The sequence below is a fragment of the Pseudorasbora parva genome, chromosome 2 (assembly GCF_024679245.1).
Source record: "Pseudorasbora parva isolate DD20220531a chromosome 2, ASM2467924v1, whole genome shotgun sequence".
NCBI lineage: Eukaryota > Metazoa > Chordata > Actinopteri > Cypriniformes > Gobionidae > Pseudorasbora > Pseudorasbora parva.
This window is the reverse complement of record NC_090173.1, coordinates 14233985-14260900: the sequence shown is the minus strand read 5'-3', so window position 1 is coordinate 14260900 and position 26916 is coordinate 14233985. Positions and strand designations below refer to the sequence as shown.

At 39.7% G+C, this 26916-nt stretch overlaps 1 protein-coding gene across 1 annotated transcript in view; it reads left to right on the top strand.

Moving 5' to 3' along the window:
• Positions 1 to 25757, top strand: part of kcnt2b (potassium sodium-activated channel subfamily T member 2b) — a 112533-nt gene extending 86776 nt beyond the window's left edge. The window contains exons 23-31 of the mRNA XM_067426941.1: positions 2495 to 2629; positions 2706 to 2817; positions 2913 to 3014; positions 4782 to 4847; positions 4986 to 5114; positions 6787 to 7138; positions 7224 to 7253; positions 12271 to 12355; positions 17539 to 25757. Coding sequence (XP_067283042.1) covers positions 2495 to 2629; positions 2706 to 2817; positions 2913 to 3014; positions 4782 to 4847; positions 4986 to 5114; positions 6787 to 7138; positions 7224 to 7253; positions 12271 to 12355; positions 17539 to 17656 — 1129 coding nt within the window. The 3' untranslated portion in view covers positions 17657 to 25757. The remainder of the gene's footprint in view (positions 1 to 2494; positions 2630 to 2705; positions 2818 to 2912; positions 3015 to 4781; positions 4848 to 4985; positions 5115 to 6786; positions 7139 to 7223; positions 7254 to 12270; positions 12356 to 17538) is intronic.
• Positions 25758 to 26916: the final 1159 nt, after the last annotated feature.

Below are 26916 nucleotides of genomic sequence, written 5' to 3'. Positions count from 1 at the left end.
CATCAGTAGGTGGTGACAAGTGTCTTCATGAGTCATTAAAGCATTCATTCAGCCGATTAAGTCAAATAAACTGATTCATTATGAAAAGAAACAAGTAGAAGCCTTAATAAAAAAGTCATTAAAACATTCACTCGGATATTTCATTCAAACACAACAACAAAACTAGAGACTGTCTTCATGAATAAATCATTAGATCATTAATTCAGCCGATTCATTCAAACACATTCATTCAGAAACTAGTGTCTGCCTTCATGAATGAATCATTAGATGATTAATTCAGCTGATTCATTCCAACAAACAGATTCTTTCAGAAACTAGTGACAGTCTTCATGAATTAAATTATTAGATCATTAATTCAGCTGATTTATTCAAACACAGATTCATTCAGAAACTAGTGACTCTTTTCATTAGTGAGTCATTGAATCATTCCCTCAACCGATTTATTCAAATACAAAGATTAATTTAAGAACAAACAAGTGGCGTTCTATAAGAGTGAGTTATTAAATCAATCAGTGGGTGCTAAATTTACCAGATTTTTCATATTAACCGAACAATACTAAACCGGTATAACCTGGTTTCTTTTGAGACTTTAGTATAGATAATGATACGCTATATGTGTATTTACTGTGTAACTTCATGTCATTCTTGAATATTCCCACATTTACTGCTAATGTTTTTGAGGTACAGTGTGTACGGAAAGTATTCAGAACCCCTTTAATTTTTCACTCTTTGTTATATTGCACCTATTTGCTAAAATAGTTTTAGTTCATTTTTTTTCTCATTAATGCACATACACATTTTTGCAGATTTATTAAAATAGAAAAACTGAAATATCACATGGCCCTAAGTATTCAGACCCTTATTTAGTATTTAGTAGAAGCACCCTTTTTTATCTAAAACAGCCATGAGTCTTTTTGGGAAAGGTGCAAAATGTTTTTGGGGATCCTCTTCCATTCCTCCATGCAGATCCTCTTCAGTTCTGTCAGGTAAACATTGGTGGACAGCAATTTTCAGGTCTCTCCAGAGTTGCTCAATTGGTTTTAAGTCAGGGCTCTGGCTGGGCCATTCAAGAACAGTCACAGAATTGTTGTGAAGTTATTTTAGCTGTGTGCTTAGGGTCATTATCTTGTTGGAAGTTGAACTTTCGGCCCAGTCTGAGGTCTTGAGCATTCTGGAGAATGTTTTCGTCCAGGATATGTCCTTGGCCACATTTATCTTTCCCTCGACTGCAACCAGTCGTCCTGTCCCTGCAGCTGAAAAACACCCCCACAGCATAATGCTGCCACCACCATTCTTCACTGTTGGAACTGTATTGGACAGGTGATGACCAGTGCCTTGGTTTCTCCACACATAACGCTTAGAATTAAGGCCCAAATGTTTTATCTTGGTCTCATCAGACCAAAGAATCTTATTTCTCACCATCTTGATGTCCTATCAAACTCCATCCAGGTTTTCATGTGTCTTGCACTGAGGAGATGCTTCCATCGGGCCAATCTGCAATAAAGCCCTGACTGGTGGAGGGCTGCAGTGATGGTTAACTTTCTACATCTTTCTCCCATCTCCCAACTCTATCTCTGGAGCTCATCCACAGTGATCTTTGGATTCTTCTTTACCTCTCTCACCAAGGCTCTTCTCCCTGATAGCTCAGTTTGGCTGGACGGCCAGTTCTAGGAAGGGTTCTGGTCGTCCCAAACGTCTTCCATTTAAGGATTATGGAAGTCACTGTGCTCTTAGGAACCTTAAGTGCAGCAGAAATGTTTTTGTAACCTTGGCCAGATCTGTGCCTTGCCACAATTCCATCTCTGAGCTCTTCAGGCAGTTCCTCTGGCCTCATGATTCTCATTTGCTCTGGCATGCACTGTGAGGTGTAAGGTCTTAAATAGACAGGTGTGTGGCTTTCCTAATCAAGTCCAATCAGTATAATCAAACACAGCTGGACTCAAATGAAGAAGATCCGAAGAAATGGACAGCACCGGAGTTAAATATATGAGTGTCAAAGCAAAGGGTCTGAATTTAGAACCATGTGATATTTCAGCGTTTCTTTTTTAATAAATCTGCAAAAATGTCAACAATTCTGTGTTTTTCTGTCAGTATGGGGTACTGTGTGTACATTAATGATACTTTTTTAAAATTATTATTTTAGCAAATGGCTGTAATATAACAGAGTGAAAATTTAAGGGGGTCTGAATACTTTCTGTACCCACTGTATGTTTAGGGTTAGGATTATAGGGGTTAGTGGTTTGGGTTAATGGTTGGGTTACAGTTAAGGTTATAGATAACAGTAAATGTTAACTGTCCTTAAAATGTAATTACAATGCACCAACATGTATTTTTATAATTAGTCAATTGTATCAAATCATAGTAGTTAAGGCCATCTGATATAAACTGTAACAAAAATACCTTTTCATCTGTTTGAGTTCTTTGGGTTTTTTCGAATTCCGTACTGTGTGATAATGTTGTTTTACTGAGCTTGTCCCTTAAAAACTGTGTGCAGTTTGGATAGTCTTCTGCGTTGTGGCGTGACGTTGGCTGACACCATGGTTGTGGTGGATAAAGAGAGCTCCATGATCGCTGAGGAGGATTACATGGCTGATGCAAAGACCATAGTTAATGTTCAGACACTCTTCAGGTAGGTTCTTCCACACGCGTCTTTCTGCTTGAACCATTGGGGAACCTGACACCCTCTCCTCACTGTTTCTCAAAAGGCTTTTTCCAGCTCTCAGTATCATAACTGAACTCACCCACCCAGCCAACATGCGTTTCATGCAGTTCAAAGTGAAAGACCACTATTCTCTAGCTCTTTCTAAACTGGAAAAGGTGAGACACAAATGCAATATAATATAAACATCATTATATTTTCTAAACAGTCCCGAAATAACTCAATCCCCTCTTTTGCTCCATTTGTGCTGTAGAAAGAGAGAGAGAGAGGCTCTAACCTGGTCTTCATGTTCAGATTACCGTTTGCAGCTGGAAGGTGTTTAGTGTCAGTATGTGTAGACACTCTGCTGTATCAGGTAACCATAAAGCAAACATCCCATAACTGAACTGCTGCCTTTGATTATGATAATTTAATTATACCGTAAAAGGGTGTTCATTCTGTGTGGAAAACTATGAGAGAATGTCATCATACTGAGTTTTGATTCATGTTTTAATGATTGTTCATTTTTGTTCACACGTACAGTGCTACAATTTATATAAAGATCGATTTATATCAATTCCTATACAAATTACAATATCATTGAATGAGTTAAGTCAGGGCCGGCTCTAGGTCTTTGGTTGCCCTAGGCGAGATGGAGTTTTGCGCCCCCCACCCCTCCCCACTCACTTTTATCGTCTCTATTCTAATTCAGCACGTCTTTTTCCTAGGCCTAACCGAGAAGCACTTATTATTAAACACGTTCGACGCTTTATTTCCACTTTTCAAACATTTTCTCACTTTTTATTGAAAATAAATGCCTTTCCGATCTGATATGTGATGGGAAAAGGGAATAGAGCGAGTGTGGTAAAAGGCAGAATCGAACCTCTGATCGATCTGCATCAAATCTTTATGCCATGCGTCTACACTACACTACAGCCACTGTAAAGAATTAGGTGAACACAGCATATTTTGTGTTTAATGTAAATAATATGGCGTCTATCGTTAGGCTGCTCCAGTAAAAAAAAAAAAAACGAGAGGCCGTATTTATTTCCTTCCGACGCCCACGTACGTTTGTACTTTTTATAAATAAAATGCATACGTTACATTCATAACCAACTGGACTTTTTATATTTAAATGACATCCATGTAGGTTATTGTAGATTATTGTCAGTGAAGTTATGTTTGCAATACGTATAGTAATTATGTAGAAAACTAGCAAGGGATAGCTTAGTGACAATATTAATAATATTTATAAAATAAATATTAGTTGATAAGATTGATACTAAGTAATTTTATTTAGTTTGACAACTTATTGGCTGAGATAAGAAGACTAACCTCTATACTGGGCTTTCTTTTGATTTTCTTCCTTTCTTTTTTTCTCTTTTTCCGTCCCTGTGCGTGGTTTAGGCGCCTCATTTTTGATGAACGCGCAGATGAGCACTTGCCTGACCTAACGCCTGAACTAATAATTAATAATCACCATCAATTCATCTAATAATCAGGTTGATAAGTAATTAAACGTGTGGCTGAGGGGGCACCCTATGACGATCATGTTTAATGAACATTATGTTGTATTTCGCTTGTTCCGATTCTATGCTTAATGGGAAGTAATTGGGCGGCACTAGAGTGCGCTCGCGCCCCTAACACAATTGTCGCCCTAGGCGACCGCCTAGCTCGCCTATAGCAAACGCCGGCCCTGAGTTAAGTTATACCTGTTCACAGTTTAAGACAAACTTCAGACCAGAAGTAATTCCTTTTTTTTTTTTTTTTTGATTAATAGAGCCATAAGAGTGTTTATTCTCGGGTCCGAAAGGCAGATTGTAGACTTGCCATTATGATCCAATATGACCAATAATAAGTCCTGTAACTATATGTGTCAATGCCCTAATCATGGGAGAGGCTTTATTTAGATGTCTGGACATTATTTTGTTTGATTTCCATGTTCCATGTTTCCATGTTGTTTAGTTTAAGATTAACAGATTTTGAGCATGATATGGATGGAACACAGTCAATAACACAATCCCAAAACAGAAGCTCTGAGCCAATACTGAATGTACAGTTTCACAGTAAAAGCAACCCTAAGCTGAATTGAATGTGTCGTTGAGTCATTATGTCTGTGTGGTGTGTTTTAGTCTTTGTGAAGGACTACATGATCTCCATCACCAGACTACTGCTCGGTCTGGACTCCATGCCTGGATCTGGCTTCTGTGTGCTGTGAGTGCCAGCGGCTCATCTCTCAGTCATAATGAGACTATAACTTAGTATCTGGACAATTATGCCAATAATGATGGCGGTCATAATGGATTTTAGGACATTGATGATAATACTGTCTTGATATTCCTTGTAGATGAAGATCACAGAGGAGGATCTGTGGATTCGCACTTACGGCCGGCTTTACCAGAAGCTGTGCTCGTCGACAGGAGACATTCCCATTGGCATCTACCGCACTGAAGCACAGAAACTTCCTGTTTCAGAGGTACATTATACCAGCCAAAAGTTTGGAACAATTGTTTTTTAATGGTTTTCTATGAAGTCTCTTTTGTTCACCAAGGCTGCATTTATTTGATAGAAAAAAACTCTAAAAACAGAAATATTGGGAAATATTATTACAGTTTAAATCGCAGTTTTCTAATTTGTAGTTTACTCCTGTGATCAAAGTATAATTTTCAGCATCATTACTCCAGTCTTCAGTGTCACATGATCCTTCAAAAAATCATTCTAATATGACGATTTGCTGCTCAAGAAACATTTACTCATTATTATTATTATTATCAATGTTAAAAACAACTTTCAGTTTGTTACTTTGTAGTTGTTAATTTATTCTGTGTTGTAGCCAGGATGTTGTTTTGTGTTTGTGAAGGTGTTCTAGACATTGTTGGGGTAAAGCATTACAAGTAACTTGAGTTCTGATTCTGTATTCTGTATTCTGATTACTTTTTCAAGTAACAAGTAACGCAAAGCATTACAAGCAACGCATTATGTGAGTTAAATAATCTGATTACTTTTTTAAGTAACATGTAAAGTAACACATTACAAGTTACATGAGTTATGTAATCAGGTTAATTTTTCAAGTAACACATTACAAGTAATGTGAGCTATGTAGTCAGATTACTTTTTCAAGTAACAAGTAAAGTAACACATTACAAGTTACATGAGTTATGTAATCAGGTTAATTTTTCAAGTAACACATTACAAGTAATGTGAGCTATGTAGTCAGATTACTTTTTCAAGTAACACATTACAAGTAACGCGAGTTATGTATTCAGGTTACTTTTTCAAGAAACAAGTAACACATTACAAGTAACGCGAGTTATGTAATCAGATTTATTTTTTAAATAACTCGTAAAGTAACGTATTACAAGTAACATGAGTTATGTAATCAGATTACTTTTTCAAGTAACAAGTAAAGAAATGCATTACAAGTAACATGAGTTATATAATCAGATTACTTTTTCAAGTAACATGTAACATTACAAGTAACGTGTATTACGCAATCAGTTTACTTTTTCAAGTAACGCATTACAAGTAATGTGAGCTATGTAATCAGATTACTTTTTCAAGTAACACACTACAAGTAACGTGAGTTATATAATCAGATTACTTTTTCAAGTAACATGTAACATTACAAGTAATGTGAGCTATGTAATCAGATTACTTTTTCAAGTAACACACTACAAGTAACGTGAGTTATATAATCAGATTACTTTTTCAAGTAACATGTAACATTACAAGTAACGTGTATTACGCAATCAGTTTACTTTTTCAAGTAACGCATTACAAGTAATGTGAGCTATGTAATCAGATTACTTTTTCAAGTAACACACTACAAGTAACGTGAGTTATATAATCAGATTACTTTTTCAAGTAACATGTAACATTACAAGTAATGTGTAGTACGTAATCAGTTTACTTTTTCAAGTAACAGATTACAAGTAACGTGAGCTCTGTAATCAGTTTACTTTTTCAAGTAACAAGTAATGCATTACAAGTAATGTGAGTTACGTAATCAGATTACTTTTTTAAGTAACTTGTAAAGTAACACATTACAGGTAACGAGTTATGTAAACAGGTTACTTGAAAAAGTCACATCTTTCTGCTGTGGATATTATCGTGTTTCTGTGGAGGAATGACTGTGTGCCTTGTCTCAGTCTCAGGTGTCCATCACGGTGGAGGATTATGAGGATACGCGAGAGCCGCGTGAGCCTCTGCTCTGCCGCTCCGGGCTTCACCGTAACTCGACATCGTCCGAGCCGCCCTCGTCGTCCTCTTCATCGTCACAGGCTATGGACCACCCGCTCCTGAGGAGGAAGAGCATGCAGTGGGCTCGTCGATTGAGTCGTAAAGGTGGACGGAGCTCCGGCGGGGCCAAGGGAGTTGGGAGCGCTGCGGAGCGCATCAGCCAGCAGAGACTCAGCCTTTTCCGCCGCTCCGAGAGGCAGGAGCTCAACGCTTTGGTCCGCACACGCATGAAGCACCTGGGGCTCTCGCCATCTGGATTTAGTGAGTGTGCACACCGCTTCTTTTTCAGACTGGGTGATTTACTGTAGCTAAATATATAATATTGCATATCTACTATCTTTTTCAGAATCAGAATCAGAAAGAGCTTTATTGCCAAGTATGTTTGCACACACAAGGAATCTGTTTGGTGACAGAAGAAGCTTACATACAGTACACAGAGACAAAAACAGTACACAGATAATAAAAAAAAAAGACTAAAGATATATATATATTATGTATATATACATACAGTACCAGTCAGAAGTTTGAAAACATTACTATTTACATAAGTATTATATATTTTTGAAAAACAAAAACAGTACTATAGTACAATATATTGTGAAATATTTAAAATAATGGTATTATATTTTAATTTTATCAGCATCATTACTCCAGTCTTCAGTGTCACATGATCCTCCAGAAATCATTCTAATATGATGATTTGATACTCAATTATCAATGTGTGACACAGATTCTTTAATGAAATAAAAATGTATCAAGATCAATAACCATTTATTCAAACTAGAAATATTTTCAAACAAAATGTTTCACTATTTTTTTTATCAATATTAAAAATACAAGCTGAATACAAGTATAATTATTATTTTTGTATTTTATTTATCAAAGAATCCTAAAAAATATCACTAGCTATAAAAAAAAAATGAAGGATTTCATAAATGCTGTTCTTTTGAAATTTCATCAGAGAATCCTTAAAAAAATCATCACTGTTTCCACAAAAATATTAAGCAGCACAACTGTTTTAAGCATTGACAATAATAAGAAATATATCGATGTCACAGGCAGCGGCGTAGCACCAAATTTTGGGCCCTGGGTACAAACCATCTTACTGGGCCCCCGTACCATGTATGTGTATGTATAGAAAACTGACTTCTAAGGGCCCCCCCCTGCCTCGGGCCCTGGTTACTCGGTACCCTTTATCCCCCCAGTCCGACGCCCCTGGTCACAGGTGTATGCAGGCAAGAAGATGGCACAAGAATAATATTCCAAACAACTAAGTTTACTTAAAAGGATTGTTCACCCAAAAATTAAAATTAGCCCATGATTTACTCACCCTCATGTCATCCGAGGTGTATACGGCATTCTTCTATCAAGCGATTACAAATCAGTTAGATTGAAAATGTCCTGGCTCTTCCAAGCTTTATATGGCAGTGAACGTTTGTTGTTTTTGACGTCTATAAAAGTGCATCTATCCACAATATAACTTCTCCACACGACTCCAGGGGGTTAAAGGTCCCATGGCATGACATTTTTATTTTATGAGGTTTTTCAACATTAATATGAGTTCCCCTAGCCTGAATATTGTCCCCAAGTGGCTAGACATTTTGATCGGTGTATACTGAGTTCTAGCTGTCTTTCTCTGCCTTTGAGACGAGCTGATCTTGAATTCTCCTGTAATGACGTCATACTAGGAAAGGTTTCCTTCCCTTCCTCTGCTTTGCCGCCCAGAGAATTAGTAGAGAATGGATTCAGTTTATCAGTCGCAATGTCACCACAGGCTTTACCATACAGATTCAACAGCACCGCCACAAACAGTGAGTAACAGTGTTCATTAATGCCTGATCTGGGATCAGTGAGTTCTGATGTGTAGCTAATCATTGAAGTTTACACAGACTAGGGATGTCAATTTTCACAAATTCCCATGATCGATCGTCGTTTAAATTAACGATCAATTAATCGATTAATCGTTAACCATAATACTGAAATATGCGTCTAGCAGTGGCTTGGATGTGCAATGCTGCTCAAAACGCTATGTTCTTCACCAAATGAATGAGAAGGATTTTTTTTATCTAAACAAAGGGCTATGGGATTGTAAAATTAGTCGATGCTATTTATAATTTAATTTAATTACTTATTTAATACCCAAATATAACATGTAATACAACACGAACGCCGCCTCAGATCTGTTATACATAATTTGTGGACGCACTTGCAAGAGCAACGTGCTGAAACGTCACCTAAACCCAGTTAATTCAAAACGATTTATTACAATATTGTTTTCATTAATGTTATGTAATGTGACAGTCCCAATGATAGTTATTATTAGTCGTGCGTTGCTGTTTGAACAGCGCGAGCTGAAGCTGATGCGCTGAATCAACACTGGTAAGTTAGGCAAGGCACTGAATCTCTTTGTTAGCGCATTATTTAACTCAACAAAAAGCTTCCTATATGAGATTAATCAGATTTATATAAAGTTAACAAAATATTACAAATTATATATCTTCACAAAATGATGCGAATGGACAAGTGAACTTGAATTGAGTTGCTGATATTCATCTTCAGAATGGGAGACGCGTGATGCTCACGCGCTCTAGGAACAACACTCTGAACACGGCACCTAAACCCAATGACTACAACCATTTATTAAAAGTGTTCTCATTTCTGTTATATAATATGACCATCCCAATCATCGTTATTATGCATTGCTCTGTATGCGCTAAAGCCGAAGCACTGAATGAAAACCGGTAGCCATCACTGACTGAAGCCTTTTGTTAGTGCGTTTTATTTCGCTGAAAGAAACGCATCCTATATGATTGATCACATATATAACGTCACAAAATAAATGTAATATTACAAATTACTTCAGCACAATCTGATGCGAATGCACAAGTGAACTTGAACTAAGTTACATGCGCGAGTCAGAATGCGTGACTCATGTTGTGCACACGCTCTTCCTGGATCAACGCAATGAAACACTATTATTAGTGCTGTTGGACCTGCACGCTGAGGCTGATCACCGCCACGCTTTTACCGCTCACCTCTAACGTTAATAATAATAATAATAATAATAATTCATTACATTTATATAGCGCTTTTCTAGGCACTCAAAGCGCTTTACATAGAAGGGGGAATCTCCTCAAACCACCACCAATGTGCAGCATCCACTTGGATGATGCGACGGCAGCCATATTGCGCCAGAACGCTCACCACACACCAGCTGATTGGTGGAGAGGAGACAGAGTGATGAAGCCAATCAGGATAGGGGGAAGATTAGGAGGCCATGATGGACAGAGGCCAGTGGGCAAATTTGGCCAGGATGCCGGGGTTACACCCCTACTCTTTATCGAAGAACATCCTGGGATTTTTAATGACCACAGAGAGTCAGGACCTTGGTTTAACGTCTCATCCGAAGGACGGAATTATTAACCAAATGCATCCTTACGAGATAAATCAGCTATAGATAGGCCTGCACAATATAAACACAATATTACAACTTACATTTGCACAAAACAAAAGGCTGTGAATGCACATGCAAGCTTGCATTCCTGATGAAGGTGTGTAACTCCAGCTGTAAAATGGTTCCAAATAGAACTCGGGCACGCTCGCATCATTTTTCCTCCCGCTTCCTCACGCACGCGCATGACCCTGCTTAATCGATGATCGATAAGTCTTATCGATCAAATGTCTTATCGACAATTAATCGATCATCGATTAATCGTTGACATCCCTAACACAGACTTTCTTTCTAAGTCGTTTAATACTGTCAGTCCTGCCGCTCGCCGTTTTGATGCATCAGTGAATCAAGCCAGTGACTAAAACAATCAACTTCACGTCATTTCTGTTAGCAGCATGAAACAAATCTGTTATTTAAATGATTAAACTACAGAGAGCGATCAAATGTGGGGAAAGCATTTTGTGAGAGAAATAACGTTGCAAAGTTCACTCGTGTTAATTTAGAGCTCTCAGATACAAACAAAATAAACTTGCGTGACTATATATATAAAATAACAGTTTTTTTAGCACACATTCCCCAGCTTCATCTCTCTCTCTTTAGACTGGCAGTGAGTAATGTCCACGCCCCCTCCACACATAATCTCATTTCAAATGCAAAGATGTCAGCCAATCACAACAGTGGGTGTTTTCACTGAAGACTCACAGCAGACACGCCCCCTTGAAACAGAGCATTCCAGTAAGAGGGCTAATATCAGTATAGAAAAAATGCCTTTTATTTCTAAATTATGACATTTTTTGATGTAAAAACCACACTAACAATATACGCCTCACAACTAAAAAGTACACCTCAGAAAACATTATTAAAAAAAAAAAAAAAAAATCCATGCCATGGGACCTTTAATAAAGGCCTTCTGAAGCAAAGTGGCAGCTTTGTGTAAGAAAAATATTGATATTTAAAGCTTCATAGACTAAAATAACAAACTTCTGGCGGATTGCTATAAGCATCGATTTACAGCGAAAGAGTAACCCTTGACCCTTGAGACTCTGTCGCATGCATATTGACGAACACAGAAGTGCAGACTCTGTTGAGGACAGAGCAAAATAAAACACCAGTCATGAATTAGAGTCTAAAAGGAGAATTTTTTTAAGAGAAATGGAGGGGGATTTCGATATAAGAGGGGCCTGAATTTGTTGGCCAGCATCCACGAGAGTTATCAAAACTAATTCTGAAAGGCAGGCAGTGCAAACATAACAGTGAGCAGAAAAGGAGTGCAGGGGAAGGAACAACTTAAGTAGCAACACAACCGAGGATGATAATTAAAACAGCTGACACATATGAACTAGTAATGACGGTGACTATGGTGACAGAGTGCCGGGAGTCATATCAAAGAAACACGTGACAAGTGAAAACAAACTGAAAGTCCAAAGCGGCGACTCTTGAGCAGCAAATCTGCATATTAGAATGATTTCTGAATTACTTTCATTTTGATCAAATGAATGCAGAATGAGACTTGTTTATTAGACACATTTTTTTTTTGAACATTTATTCAAATTGCTTTTTCCCCCTTATGTGGAAAAAAATTATTCAGTTAAAATAAATATGAACATGGTTAAAATATGTCTAGCTGTGGAACAAGCAGTTAATTAAAATATAATGCAGTTGAATTGGATTTATTGATGACAAATTTATAAAGCTATTAAAACACATTGAGTTCATTAGTATTACAGTATTATAAAATCTTGTTTCTTTTATGACTGACACATATGCACCACATCAGGTTTACTAGTTTAGGTTAAAATCTATGTAATCCAAATGGGTGGAAATGTTATATGCAAAACAAATACTTCAAAAATATTTATGCCTCATTTTAATATATCATATCTGATATCGTATGTTTGGACTTTGTGACTAATAGTCTTGTGTCCTGCTCTTCTTGTGTCAGATGGGATGACGGACCAGGGCAACAGACTGTCCTATATTCTTATCAACCCTTCCCCTGACACACGCCTGGAGCTCCATGATGTCGTGTGAGTATACAGTGACATCACAACAGTAGCCATTTATAGGGGTGATGAATTGTGAAATCAACTTTCCCTTGAGCCTTTGATATATAAAAGGTCATGGTAATATAAGAATATCCTGTACATTTCAGAGCTGAAAACGTCCTTGTTAGTCAAAGAAAAGCTTTTATAGGCCCAGAAAACGTGAGCTCTCAAATCAGTGATGTATTAGAAGAAGGGAACTGCCACCTCTACAGATAAATGTGTACTGCTGCTTCTGTAGCCCCGCCCACCGACTTGTGGAGCTAAACTACCAATAAACACGCAGAAGATAGCAAGATAATCGTTTGTTAACAAGACACAAGTCGACACTGGATTTGCAGACATACAGTCTTGTTCAAAATAATAGCAGTACAATGTGACAAACCAGAATAATCAAGGTTTTTAGTATATTTTTTATTGCTACGTGGCAAACAAGTTGCCAGTAGGTTCAGTAGATTGTCAGAAAACAAACAAGACCCAGCATTCATGATATGCACGCTCTTAAGGCTGTGCAATTGGGCAATTAGTTGAAAGGGGTGTGTTCAAAAAAATAGCAGTGTCTACCTTTGACTGTACAAACTCAAAACTATTTTGTACAAACATTTTTTTTTTCTGGGATTTAGCAATCCTGTGAATCACTAAACTAATATTTAGTTGTATGACCACAGTTTTTTAAAACTGCTTGACATCTGTGTGGCATGGAGTCAACCAACTTGTGGCACCTCTCAGCTGTTATTCCACTCCATGATTCTTTAACAACATTCCACAATTCATTCACATTTCTTGGTTTTGCTTCAGAAACAGCATTTTTGATATCACCCCACAAGTTCTCAATTGGATTAAGGTCTGGAGATTGGGCTGGCCACTCCATAACATTAATTTTGTTGGTTTGGAACCAAGACTTTGCCCGTTTACTAGTGTGTTTTGGGTCATTGTCTTGTTGAAACAACCGTTTCAAGGGCATGTCCTCTTCAGCATAGGGCAACATGACCTCTTCAAGTATTTTAACATATGCAAACTGATCCATGATCCCTGGTATGCGATAAATAGGCCCAACACCATAGTAGGAGAAACATGCCCATATCATGATGCTTGCACCTCCATGCTTCACTGTCTTCACTGTGTACTGTGGCTTGAATTCAGAGTTTGGGGGTCGTCTCACAAACTGCCTGTGGCCCTTGGACCCAAAAAGAACAATTTTACTCTCATCAGTCCACAAAATGTTCCTCCATTTCTCTTTAGGCCAGTCTATGTGTTCTTTGGCAAATTGTAACCTCTTCTGCACATGCCTTTTTTTTAACAGAGGGACTTTGCGGGGGATTCTTGAAAATAGATTAGCTTCACACAGACGTCTTCTAACTGTCACAGTACTTACAGGTAACTCCAGACTGTCTTTGATCATCCTGGAGGTGATCATTGGCTGAGCCTTTGCCATTCTGGTTATTCTTCTATCCATTTTGATGGTTGTCTTCCGTTTTCTTCCACGTCTCTCTGGTTTTGCTCTCCATTTTAAGGCATTGGAGATCATTTTAGCTGAACAGCCTATCATTTTTTGCACCTCTTTATAGGTTTTCCCCTCTCTAATCAACTTTTTAATCAAAGTACGCTGTTCTTCTGAACAATGTCTTGAACGACCCATTTTCCTCAGCTTTCAAATGCATGTTCAACAAGTGTTGGCTTCATCCTTAAATAGGGGCCACCTGATTCACACCTGTTTCTTCACAAAATTGATGACCTCAGTGATTGAATGCCACACTGCTATTTTTTTGAACACACCCCTTTCAACTAATTGCCCAATTGCACAGCCTTAAGAGCGTGCATATCATGAATGCTGGGTCTCATTTGTTTTCTGAGAATCTACTGAACCTACTGGTAACTTGTTTGCCACGTAGCAATAAAAAAAATATACGAAAAACCTTGATTATTCTGGTTAGTCACATTGTACTGCTATTATTTTGAACAAGACTGTATGTGACCCGTCACGGAAACCAGGGACACAAGTCGGCAGCTCTACTATTGAGAAAAATGAGAAAGAAGAGGGGTTTTTTTCAAATTATGTGATTTTCGCTTTTTTGCATAATCTTTTAGTTGAAATCACGAAGAAGCCTCTACGTGTTTGAGATGGCATTAATTGTATATTTAAAAGCGTATATTTTTAGGTTGAAATCACCTTGTTTTGTCTGTGTATTTCCATACTGGCCTTTATTATTGCCCCGCCCTCCAAGGGACGCGTGGCTAATTATTGATGCAGCGCTCTGGCCAGCTGTAGAGATGATCTGAGCGATGATGAAAGCAGCATAATAAGACTGGATAATATCCCTAATCTACAACTGAGCGAAGATGAAGAAGAGGAAGAATGTATCAGACTTGGGTCAGACGAGTTGGACCGTAAGAAATCAGAGGCTATATCGATAGTAACATTTGACAGGGATAAAGGCAGAGAAATGGCTCAAATCTGTAACCGAATCTGCCTTTTGCCACACTCTCTCTACTCCCTTTTCCCATCACATATCAGATCGGAAAGGCATTTATTTTCAAAAAGAATTGAGAAAATGTTAGTGGAAATAAAGCATCTAACACGTGTTTATTAATAAGTGTTTCTCGGTTAGAGTGTGTGGCAAAAGGCGGAGTCGATCCTCTGATCGAGTTGCGTCAAAACTTGATGACATGCGTCATACCCCGACATTATAGCCACGGTTAAGAAGTGTACCCACATCTCTAAGAACACACACACGTTATCTCATGTTTAGACCTTCCCACACCTACCTATTGTTCTTAACTGTCGTTTTAATTGTAATCGTTAGCATCGTATCACTTGCCAAAAAAAAAAACATTACTATAATGGGCTTCTAGATGGTAATGTTAGCATCTTAATTATTATGTGGTCCGATTTTTCCCGTTGCGTCTGTCGTTACTAGCAACCATGCAGCTTTACAGGGGGTATGGCTTATCTAAATGAGATGTAAATGAGCCCTATTGTCACTCCCAGCAGGTGAGAACTGCCAAATTTTAGAGGCTGTTTTCTCTCGTTTACACTTTTCTAAAGGCATACATTAGGATGGCCACAACTTCTCCAAATATTATCAGATTTCCATGTGTTACACATCGTTGGAAAGCTTGGAGACTACACTTTCAGAATCTGTGAATAACTCAAAATGCCCCAGAACCGACTTTTGTCCCTACTTTCCGTGACTGGTCACATATTGAGATTAAAACACAATGCTGTGCCTTCTATACTGGATCTGACAGGAATGGTGCAACACACTTATGTGAGCAAAACAGGTTTTTTTTTAAATATGTGATAGTATTGCATTGTTACAGATCGTATTGATTATGTCTAACAGAACATACCTTTAGCACGCTGTCACAGGCTGGAGAATCCTTTATTTGTTGTTTCATTGTGATTCGGGATCAGACTCAGACGTGTGAGCCAGGGCTCGCAAAGCCCAACATCCCGGGGCTATGTGTTTTCCAGACGGGCTACCAAAACATAAGCACGTCGGCAGGCCGGTGAATCTTAAATAGTGAAATAACATTCATTGCTTGATCTGCGTTGTTAATGTTCACTTGTTCACTCTCTTGACTTGATATTTGAAGGGCGTGATAAGTCATTGTGTTTGTTTGATAAATACGTTTTGAGAGCCCGGTCAGAGAATTATTCCAGTTGACGCTTTCAAAACAATCAATCCCGTGGACGTTTACTTCCCGTTTACTTCCCGGACGTAAACCGTGGACGTTTACTTCTAACGGCTGATTTATACTTCTGCGTTGGACCTACGCCGCATCCTCTATGCCCTATTTCATTTATACTTCTTCGTTGGACCTACGCCGTATCCTCTATGCCCTATTTCATTTATATTTCTGCATTGTTGTCCGTGTCAATATGCAATTACACATGCAGACCGCTAGTGGGCAGTGTCCACAGGCATGTTGATGCTAACCCCAGTCTCAAGGCAAATGCCGAAGAAGTGATTTGTTTACACTGTCATTGCATGCACCTGAAGTATCAGCAGTGATGCTGGCAGAAAGCGTTTTTTTCTGCACCTTGAGTTGTTGTATACAAATGAAGCATTTCTTGTTGACTAGTAGATTAACATGAGGTGATCTGACACTGAATGCGTTTGTGAAATCATGCAGAGTGCTCGTGGCCGCTGTTTTCAGTATTGGTGGCTTGTGCACTGACTAGCGCTTCAATCGGTTCCTGTTGCAGAGACTATTCATTCCATTGAAATCACAAAACGTAATGCACCCATTGTGATGTGTCCCTGTTCTTGATATACAATCACTGATTAACATCTTTGGTTTTAATGGGAAAATAAATTAACTATACACAGCAGATCTATGTATTTATTCACTAACATAAAGATTCTCTGCACTACAAAATATTGTGTCATATAGCAGATATAGGATGAAACTATCCAGATCATTTCTGGACACCCACACTCCTATCGCAGATTTATTTATATATCTTATTTTATTTATCAGATTTATTTATTTATTTATTTAGATCTGAAGAAGCTGGTTCTGGCAGACCAATCATGGCGCTTGCGGCCTGCATAGAATTGACGGGTAGTTACATTTTTAGAGAGGTGCGCATCAGGTACGGCGTATGTAACGCATCTATTCATATGGTACGCCGTACCTTCTGCGTGGACTTGGCGCAGAAGTATAAATTGGGCTTATGTCTCAAGTGCGGCACTCTCATCAAAACCCAGCATTCAGGAGAGAGCCTCAAAAACCAGTGAAGAAAATAGCCTATTACTTATTCATTATGATGTTTTTGAATGTAAAAACCACACAAACGTCATTAGTTGATCTCAGAATACAGTATAAAAAATAAAAAAGGCAGTTCATGACACCTTTAATAAATTCAGCTATTTATTTTTTTTGTCTTGTGGACTATGTAGACATGTTTTTTGTAAAATATCTTATTAAGGACAGTGCTAAATGTAAATGATTCACATTTTCACAGATTCTGTAAGGGGTATGTAAACGTATGCTTATTGTAATTTTGCTAGGTTTACAGAAACTACATACTTCAATTGTAATTTAAAAAACGAGTATATACTTTTTTGTATTTTTATGCTTTAATAGATGTTGTATTCTGTTGAGGAAACACACACTTGGCTGTTTAACACTTCGCTCATGAACATTGGTCATTTCTGCAGGTATCTGATCAGACCAGATCTTCTGTCACCAGTGCCTAACCAGGCCGGCGCTCGCAAGCCTAGCGCAGGGCCAGCAGAGGGACACAGATTTGACACACAGGACAGCACTCATCTATGAACACGATCGCCACAGGCCACCAGCATGAGAATCACCTCCAGAGGAGATGGGTCATACTGATGTTTGTGCGTTTGTACAGTTGAGCATGAGAGCAAGAGGGAGGAATACCTGTGCAGATGGGACTGTGAGCAGAATCTACACTGTAAAAAGTGATCTTGCTTTTAGTTGCCTTCACTCAACTTTCATGTCAACTAATCAATACAACTGAAATTGAGAAAACACTTTTTTTTTAAAGGTTTCAGTGAAATAAACTACAAAAAGATGCATTTCACTTAAAAAAAAAAAAAAAAAAAATCACATTTCATGCCAGAATTAAAAGAAAAAATATATATACTTTGTATTAGGACAATTTTTAGATGTTTTGAATTAAATTAAACACATTTCCAGTCCAAATTGGGAAATTTAGCTTTTTCTACCTTGTAATTAACATTCTCAGTGGTTATTTTCATTATATTCCAATTACATTTTACTATATTGTAATAAAACAGTTGTGTAATACAATAGTTTTTATTTAAATCAGCATAAACAGTGCAAGAAATACTACCATGACGTATTATACCGTTAGGATTCGGGCAAGGAAAGAGGAGTGGAGGATCTAAACAGCAGCTAGTGATGAAGGCTTTAAAACCTTCGCAAATCATTTGTTTCGAACCAGTGATTTGGAGATTGTATCCAAACTGGCAAAGTCACATTTGATTTCAGTAAACAAGGCTTGGTTACATCATAAAATAAAATAAAAATCAATGTAACAGCTTCACGCATTTAAAGACAATATATGTCGAAGAGAAGAACCCAACCAAAGGCTTAAATGCATGGCTAAGGGGGCGTTTACATGACATTACTTTCAACTAAAAATTGAAAACTTTTTATGCGTTTTGGCCGCACATTTCCTTGGCGATGACTCAAGGGGACCTGGGAACGCAAGCTTTTGAAATCGGGTTATAAATTGAACGTTACTGTCTCCATGTAAACAACAAAAGAAACGCAAAAACGGTGACGTCATGCGCATGCGTATTACGTGTTGCCGTGTAGTTTCTTACAATGTGACATCAGCAACTACTGGCTTGGCATGAATAACAAAGTGTTTAAGTCATTTTCGCCGATCCTTGTGAATAAGGGAATGTTTTGACAACGTTGTCGTCTGTACACGGAACAACGCAAAAATTTTCTGTTTTTAGTACATCGTTGTTGTGTAAACGTACCCTCAATGAGGAACCAAACAAGACTCAGGTGAACTTAATAAAAAAATGCGTAACCATAAAAATCGGCTAGCAAAGAGAACAGGAACTAAACACAGCAAGGAAACATGGAAACCAAAGGCAAACAACATAAGAGTCCACACACCGAACATAACCATTACATATACTATATAATATTGTATTATACTGTATACTTTACCATTTAATTAATATATTGTATAGTATATATTAATTAATATAAGTAACTTGTTAACTAACTGTCATTAGTTGAATAAGTTGATGTAGCTGCAAAGTTTCTTATAGTCAGTAGAGTGTCTGTTGAGGATTCTGGATTCTGTCACTTCGGAACTCTCTCGCTACCAAGGAGGAAGCGCCTTTACTGCCTCCACCAAGCGGCAACCTCCCCGGTTTCTGTTCAAGCCAATATGGAAGTGACTTAAACTGCAATTCCTCGACTGGCCACTAGGGACATGCTCCAGAAGAGAGCAGAATCTCATTGAGCCCCATGTTAAAATGCCCAACTTTACAGTAGAAAAAAACATGTTTACAAACTGGTACAAATTGTGGTTTTGGACTATTATGGCTAATTTTGCCCTTCATGACAACTGTGAGGGGGTGAATTTTTTTGTAACTCATTCGTTTACATTATATAAAGCCTTAAAGTTCTGCATAATTAAGGGTGTGGCCACTTTGATTGAAAGGTAGATAGCCATTTATCCGCTCTCTGTTAGTCATTGTGTCACCTCAGCTCTGCCCACGTCCCGCCTCTTTGCCCATTTTCTGTTATCTGGGCGTGACGCGCTGGCAAGATGGCAACGGCCAGCTCGTATCTACTTTATGCTTCAAAACTGCTCTTCAGAATCCTATGATTGACGTCGCGACACTACGTCCATGTTCTTTTTTTACAGTCTTTGAGCTCCACCCAAGCATCTTGACTTGCCGGCATTTGTCGTGCTGTGTTTCACGCAGCTTATGTTTTTCTTTGGCTGTGTGCTTTCACGTTGTCCTGTTTTGTGTGGACACTCAGTCGGCGAGTGCTTTCATTGGCTGTGTTCGTGTCATGTTTTGTTTGCGCACATGGCTTGTGATTGTTTTCCCTGGCCATGTACTCGTTGTTTTTGTTATGTTCGGTGGGAGACATGGCTTGTCATGCTTGTTTCTATGTGCCATGTGCCCCACCTGTCCGCCCTTGTTTCCTGCTTTGTTTGCTCTCACAGTATGTGACAAAAGTATGTCTGAAATTCACAGTACTTATAAGACAGTGAAGCGACATAAATGACACTTGTAGGTCACATGATAAGGGCAACCTGGCAAATGTAGTATGTCCAGATTACATTCATACTACACACATTCATACTATATAGAACATACTTTTTAGCAGTTGTGAAGTAATTACTTTAAAAGTAAGTACCTAATCAAGAAAGTATGGGATTTTGGATGCAGCCAATGGATTTTCAGTCCTGGGTCCGTTTGTCGTCTATTGTACCATTTGTGTCCTACCATGCCTGATCCTGTTACCATTTCCAGTCCTGCTTTGACCGGATGCCAGTCTTGTTTTCCTCCACGTGGTAGTTTTTTGTTTGAATTTATTAATAATAAAAAGCGCAAAGTCTTCTGCATCACTGAGTCCTCACTTCATCGCTTAACTAAAACCTGACAAGAGCAGCATCAAAATAAAGTGTGAGCAGATATTAAGCAGACAGTACTAATATTCAAATGAGAGTTAGTTGACATTTAGATTAAAAATGACTTCTAGTCAGCATCTTGAAATGCCACACCTGTAAGGTGGATGGATTATCTCAGCAAAGGAGAAGTGCTCAATAACACAAATTTAGACAGATTTGTGAACAATATTTGAGAGAAATAGGTCGAGTACATAGAAATAGTCTTAGCTCTTTGAGTTCAGCTCATAAAAAATGGAGGCAAACCATAATTGTTGTTTATAATTTTGTTCAGTGAAAGTAGTTTTTTCAACATGTTCAAAAGTCATGTTCCTGTAGGTCATTCATGAGATTGATTCCCAGGGAAGACATACTTTTAAAATGTTCACTTTAGATGCACAGTAACAAAATAAAAGATGAAAATGTAAATATATGACTGAGACTCAAGACAATGCAACTGAAAACAACTAAGTAAAAAAAAAAAACTACGTTTGTCCATCCATCTATTCATCATCTTCCACTTATCCGGGGCCAGGTCGCGGGGGCAACAGTCTTAGCAGAGACGCCCAGACTTCCTTCTCCCTAGCCACTTCCTCCACCGTCCCAGTGCATTCTGAAGGTCTAGGGCCCTCATTTATCAAGGGTGCGTACGCACAGTTCTGTGCGTAGTGAGTGCGTAAGAACAGTTTCACGCAAAGTGTGGGATTGTACTTATACGTAGAAATGTGTGTAAATATAAGCACACCTCTGAGCATGCTTACGCAGAGAACCTAGTGGTAGAACAGCGATACTACACATAAAACAGCATGTAAAGGGTTACTTCAGCAATTAACGTATTTGGCTTTGTATCAGTTGAAACCTTGGAGTATATTCGAATGATCGTGCTAAATTTATTTGACACTAAATTTATATATACAATTATGCATTGTCTTTAAAATGATTATATCTTTATCTATAGATGGATGGATGGATGGATATATAGATATAGATATAAAGTCATTTTAAACACAATGCGTAATTGGTTTCTAACCCTAAAAAAAACAGTTGTGACAAATGTTGGATGCAATTATTTCCTTGGACCCAACCCACAGTTCCCTTACTGAAATCCTCAACAAGCCAAAATAAAATGGGGCTTGCATGCTATCGTCAGATTTCCAAACAGAATTGGAGCCACAGATTGCACCCACATCGCCATAAAAGCACCATCATAAACTAACAAATTTAACTATGTAAATAGAAAAGTGTTTCATTTTGTTTTCTGCTAGACAAATCATCATTTGTGTTGCAAATTTGTTGTTGTTGTTGTTAAACGTTATTGTCGTCATTGTCATTGTCATTGCCGTCAACATCAAAATGATTGACTCATTTTGTGTTTGTGAAGTTCCTCTTTTTGCCATAATTGCGGTGACAGAAAAAAAAACAATCGCGTGATTTTTAAAGGGATGTGTTGTCACCATATATGGTTCATTGGAGGCTTTTCTGAATGCTAATGACTGTGAACGTGAACGAGCATGGCACTTACGCACTTGTGGGATTTATCAACAACGATTGCTTACTCATGTGCGTAAGAACTGTGTACGCACGTTTGATAAATATGGATTTTCTTGTACTTAGACATTCTAAATTTCAGTCATACGACGAAATATAGAACCTTTTCTACGCACTGTTGATAAATGAGGGCCCTGGTCTGAGGTTGCCAACATGACAACATCATCTGCAAAGAGCAGTGACGAAATCGTGTGGTCCCCAAACCGGACACTCTCCGGCCCTTGGCTGCGTCTAGAAATTCTGTCCATTAAAATGATGAACAGAACCGGTGACAAAGGGCAGCCCTGCCGGAGACCAACATGTACTGAGAACAAATTTGACTTACTGCCGGCAATGCGGACCAAGCTCCTGCTCTGGTCGTAAAGGGACCAAACAGCCCTAAGCAGGAGGCCCCGGACCCTATACTCCCAAAACACTCTCCACAGGGTGCCATGAGGAACACAGTCGAATGCCTTCTCCAAATTCACAAAACACATTTGGACTGGTTGGGCAAACTCCCATGAACCCTCCAGCACCCTGGAAAGGATATAGAGCTGGCCCAGTGTTCCACAACCGGGACAAAAACCACACTGTTCCTCCTGAATCCGAGCTTCCACTATAGGCCGAATTCTCCTCTCCAGTACCCTGGCATAGACTTTCCCAGGGAGGCTGAGAAGTGTGATCCCCCTGTAGTTGGAACACACTCTCCGGTCCCCCTTCTTGAAAAAAAGGGACCCCCACCCTGGTCTGCCAGTCCATAGGTACTGTCCCCAACCGCGATGCTGCAGAGGCATGTCAGCCAAGACACCCCCGCAACATCCGGTACTCAGGGCGAATCTCATCCACCCCCGGCGCCTTGCCACCGAGGAGCTTATTAACTACCTCGAAGAATTCAGCTCGGGTGATGGGCGAGTCCCCCTCCGAGCCTTCAGCCATTGCTTCCTCAAAGGAAGATGTGTCAGTGGTATTTAGGAGATCCTCTAAGTATTCCTTCCACCGTCCAACAATATCCCCAGTTGAGGTCAACAGCAGCCCATCTCCACTGTAGACAGTGCTGGTAGGGCATTGCTTCCCCCTCCTGAGGCGTCGAACGGTTTGCCAGAATCTCTTCGAGGCCAATCGATACGTCTTTCTCCATGGCCTCACCGGACTCTTCCCATGCCCGAGTTTTTGCCTCTACAACTACCCGGGCTGCAGTCTGCTTGGCCTGTCCGTACCTGTCAGCTGCTCCGTCAGGAGCCCCACAAGCCAGCCAGGCCCGATAGGACTCCTTCTTCCGTTTGACGGCTTTCCTTACTTCCGGTGTCCACCACTGGATTCAGGGATTGCCGAATCGACAGGCACTGGAGACCTTACGGCCACAGCTCCGAGTGGCAGCTCCGACAATAGAGGTGGAGAACATGGTCCATTCAGACTCAATATCTCCAGACTCCCTCTGGATCCATTTGAAGCTCTGCCGGAGGTGGGAGTTGAAGAACTCTCTGACAGGGGGTTTAGCCAATCATTTCCAGCAGACCCTCGCAGTACGTTTGCATCTGCCGAGTCTGTCCAGCTTCCTCCCCCGCCATTGGATCCAACACACCACCAGGTAGTGATCGGTTGACAGATTCGCCCCTCTCTTCACCCGAGTGTCCAAGACATACGGCCGGAGGTCAGATGAGACGACCACAAAGTCGATCATCGACCTTCGGCCTAGGGTGTCCTGGTGCCATGTGCACTGATGGGCACCCTTATGCTTGATCATGGTGTTCGTTATGGACAAGCTGTGGTTAGCACAGAAGTCCAATAACAGAACATCACTCCGGTTCAGATCAGGGGGGGCGTTCCTCCCAATCATGCCCCTCCAGGTGTCTCTGTCACTGCCCACGTGGGCGTTGAAGTCCCCTAGTAGAATGATGGAGTCTCCAGTCTCTCTCCAGCACCCCTACCAGAGACCCCAAGAGGGCCGGTACTCTGCACTGCCGTTCGGCCCGTAGGCACATACGACAGTGAGAGACCTATCCCCGACTCGAAGGGAAGCGACTCTCTCGTTCACTGGGTTGAACTCCAAAACATGGCAGCTTAGCTGGGGGGCTATAAGCAAACCCACTCCAGCCCGCCGCCTCTCACCATGGGCAACTCCAGAGTGGTAGATAGTCCAGCCTCTCTCGAGAAGTGAGGTGACATTCCACATCCCTAAAGCCAGTTTCCGTGTCCAGAGATCGAGTCGTCTGAGGCCTCGCCTTCGACTGTGGCCCGATCCACTATGCACCGGCCCCTTATGAGCCCTCCGGCAGGTGGTGGGCCAAAGGGAGGGCGTTCCAACATCGCTCTTTCGGGCTGAGCTTGGCCAGGCCCCATGGTGGAAGGCCCGGCCACCAGGCGCTCACATACGAGCTTCAACCCCGGGCCTGGTTCCAGGGTGGGGCCCCGGTTGCACCATGCCGGGCGACGTCTTAGCCTTTGGTTTTGAAACAATCATAGTGGGCTTCTGAACAGCTCTTAGTCTGACCCATCACCAAGGACCTGTTTGCCTTGGGAGACCCTACCAGGGGCATATAGCCCTGGACAACATAGCTCCTAGGATCCTTCAGGTATTCAAACCCCTCCACCATGATAAGGTGACACTTGAGGCTTTATAATTTGTCAAGACAAGCAGAGTATTAATACAATATATGTTTAATTGCTTTTAAATACAGTAAATGTGTATAAAAAAGGTTTCTCCAAATAAAATACTGGATTAACTTGATCATTTTAAATCATATCAATGCAAATGGATTCCGAACTTTTTATACATTTAAGCAACAAATCACTTTTTGCAGTGTAAACTAATCCTTATTTTATTACAAAAGGACTTTCCAACGCATGGACCTTTGAAAAACTGTTTTGCATTTGATTTATTTTTGTTGCGAGACAAACGAGGCCACGTAAGTGCATTTAATGATGTAACTTGTATTAGTTTCTGTGCATGTGTGTTAAATAGACAACACTGCCAATCTTGACTTGGACTGCCAAAGGAACGCGTTGCCAAATGTATGTGGAAGGGTTTTGTTCTCTGTTGCTCATGTGCATTCAGTAACTGTCAGCCACTCAGCGGACTGTGGGACGATTAGTCGGCCTGTATCAGAATCGCAGCGCTCGCACATTTTGCGAACAGTTTCTAACATTCTAAATTCTCAAGCGCTCTGGACTTGCATATTGCTTTATAAGCAGCAAGATGGCAAAATGGAGTTTATTAAATGCCTACTGGACCAAATGAATGATCTGCAATCTTTCTCATTCTTTAACCACCACGACGACGTCTGTTTGGTTTGTTTTTGTTTTTCTCAGAGGAGGCTTTGGGAACAGGTCTTCTGTGTCGTCAGTGACATTTTGAAGTCATCGTCTTTAAACTAAATTTGATTCTTTCTGTGAAATGGCCCAAGTCTGTTTGATGTTTGCATTGATAAGGTCATCTGTTCAGCTTTGGGTTTGTGGGTTTATTTGTGGGTTTCTATTCCCCCCCCCCACCCCCCATTGAGATGTTTATGCCTTTGTTAAGGCTGTTTTTGTCATTTGTCAGTTTAATATCCTGTTGCTGGCATGCATGCTAAAGATCATGCATGTATAGACCAGGGATTTGTTCGTCCTGCCATAAAGTACAGGAGTGAGCGAGAATGTACCGTCCCGCTGCTCTGTGTTGATAGTGCACTATTGCCTTGATTCGGTGCCATTTAAACACACGAGCATAATAAAATCAGCCAAACTGATGACTTGTCTCTTCTCATGATTCTGTGTGAAAATTCACTAAAGGGTTACCAAATACTCCAGGCAAATATCTCACCTACGCCTTTTGATCTCTTTGACCCACCCCTTTTTGGGATGTAAATATACAGCCTACATATTACTAAGGATATTTTTGGACTTCATTTTTAAAAGAAACTGAAGAAATTGAGTGTTCATTGGAGTTGTCAAAAAAAAAAAAAATGTTACCTGGATTCAAGGACTTTAGTGTTTGACATTTTAAAAAGTAACAAATCCTTCCATCACAAGTCAATTTCACCCCCTTTAGAAATCAATGAAATGTGAGAAATGCTTCAGTACAGAAGAGGTGTAAGGGAAGAGTCGACAGTGTAATTGTAAATGTCACTACAGATATTAATAGCAGATGTAATTACATTGAGGTAATTTTTAAAATGTAAATACAATGTAAAAACATGTACACAATAAGTGGGTCACCTAAAATACAGGCCTTATAGAAGGCCACCTAATACAAAGTGGGTAAAAAAAAGTATAATTTGTTACAAAAGAAAACTTAAATAAAGAGACTTATAAGACTTGTTAAAAACCAAAACAATATATAGAGTATATGTAGAAAATCATTGTGATTATTACATATTAAACAATAATAAGGATGTGGTCCCTCCATGCAGTTATAACAGCTCAGAAAGGTGTCAGAATACACAGTGCATCCCAGTTTGTTGCCAACAGTAGGCATGTGAGCATCAGAACTGGACCACAGAGCAATGGAAGAAGGTGTGTATATAGATATATATTAGTTTCTCAGGCACTGGTGTTGGAACAAGAAGGCCTGCTTCGCAGTCTCTGCTCTAATTCATCCGAAAGGTGTTTTATCAGGTTGAGGTACAGTACAGTAAAGTTCCTCCACACCAAACTCGCTCATCCATGTCTTTATGGACCTTGCTTTGTGCACTGGTCCGCAGTCATGTTGGAACAGGAAGGGGGCATCTCCAAACTATTCCCACGAAGTTGGGAGCATGAAATTGTCCAAACTGTCTTGGTATGCTGAAACATTAAGAGTTCCTTTCTCTGAAACTAAGGGGACAAGGGGACTCCTGAAAAACAGCTAGGAATCTTTTGCAGGTGTTTAGAGTTAATTAGTTGATTCAGATGA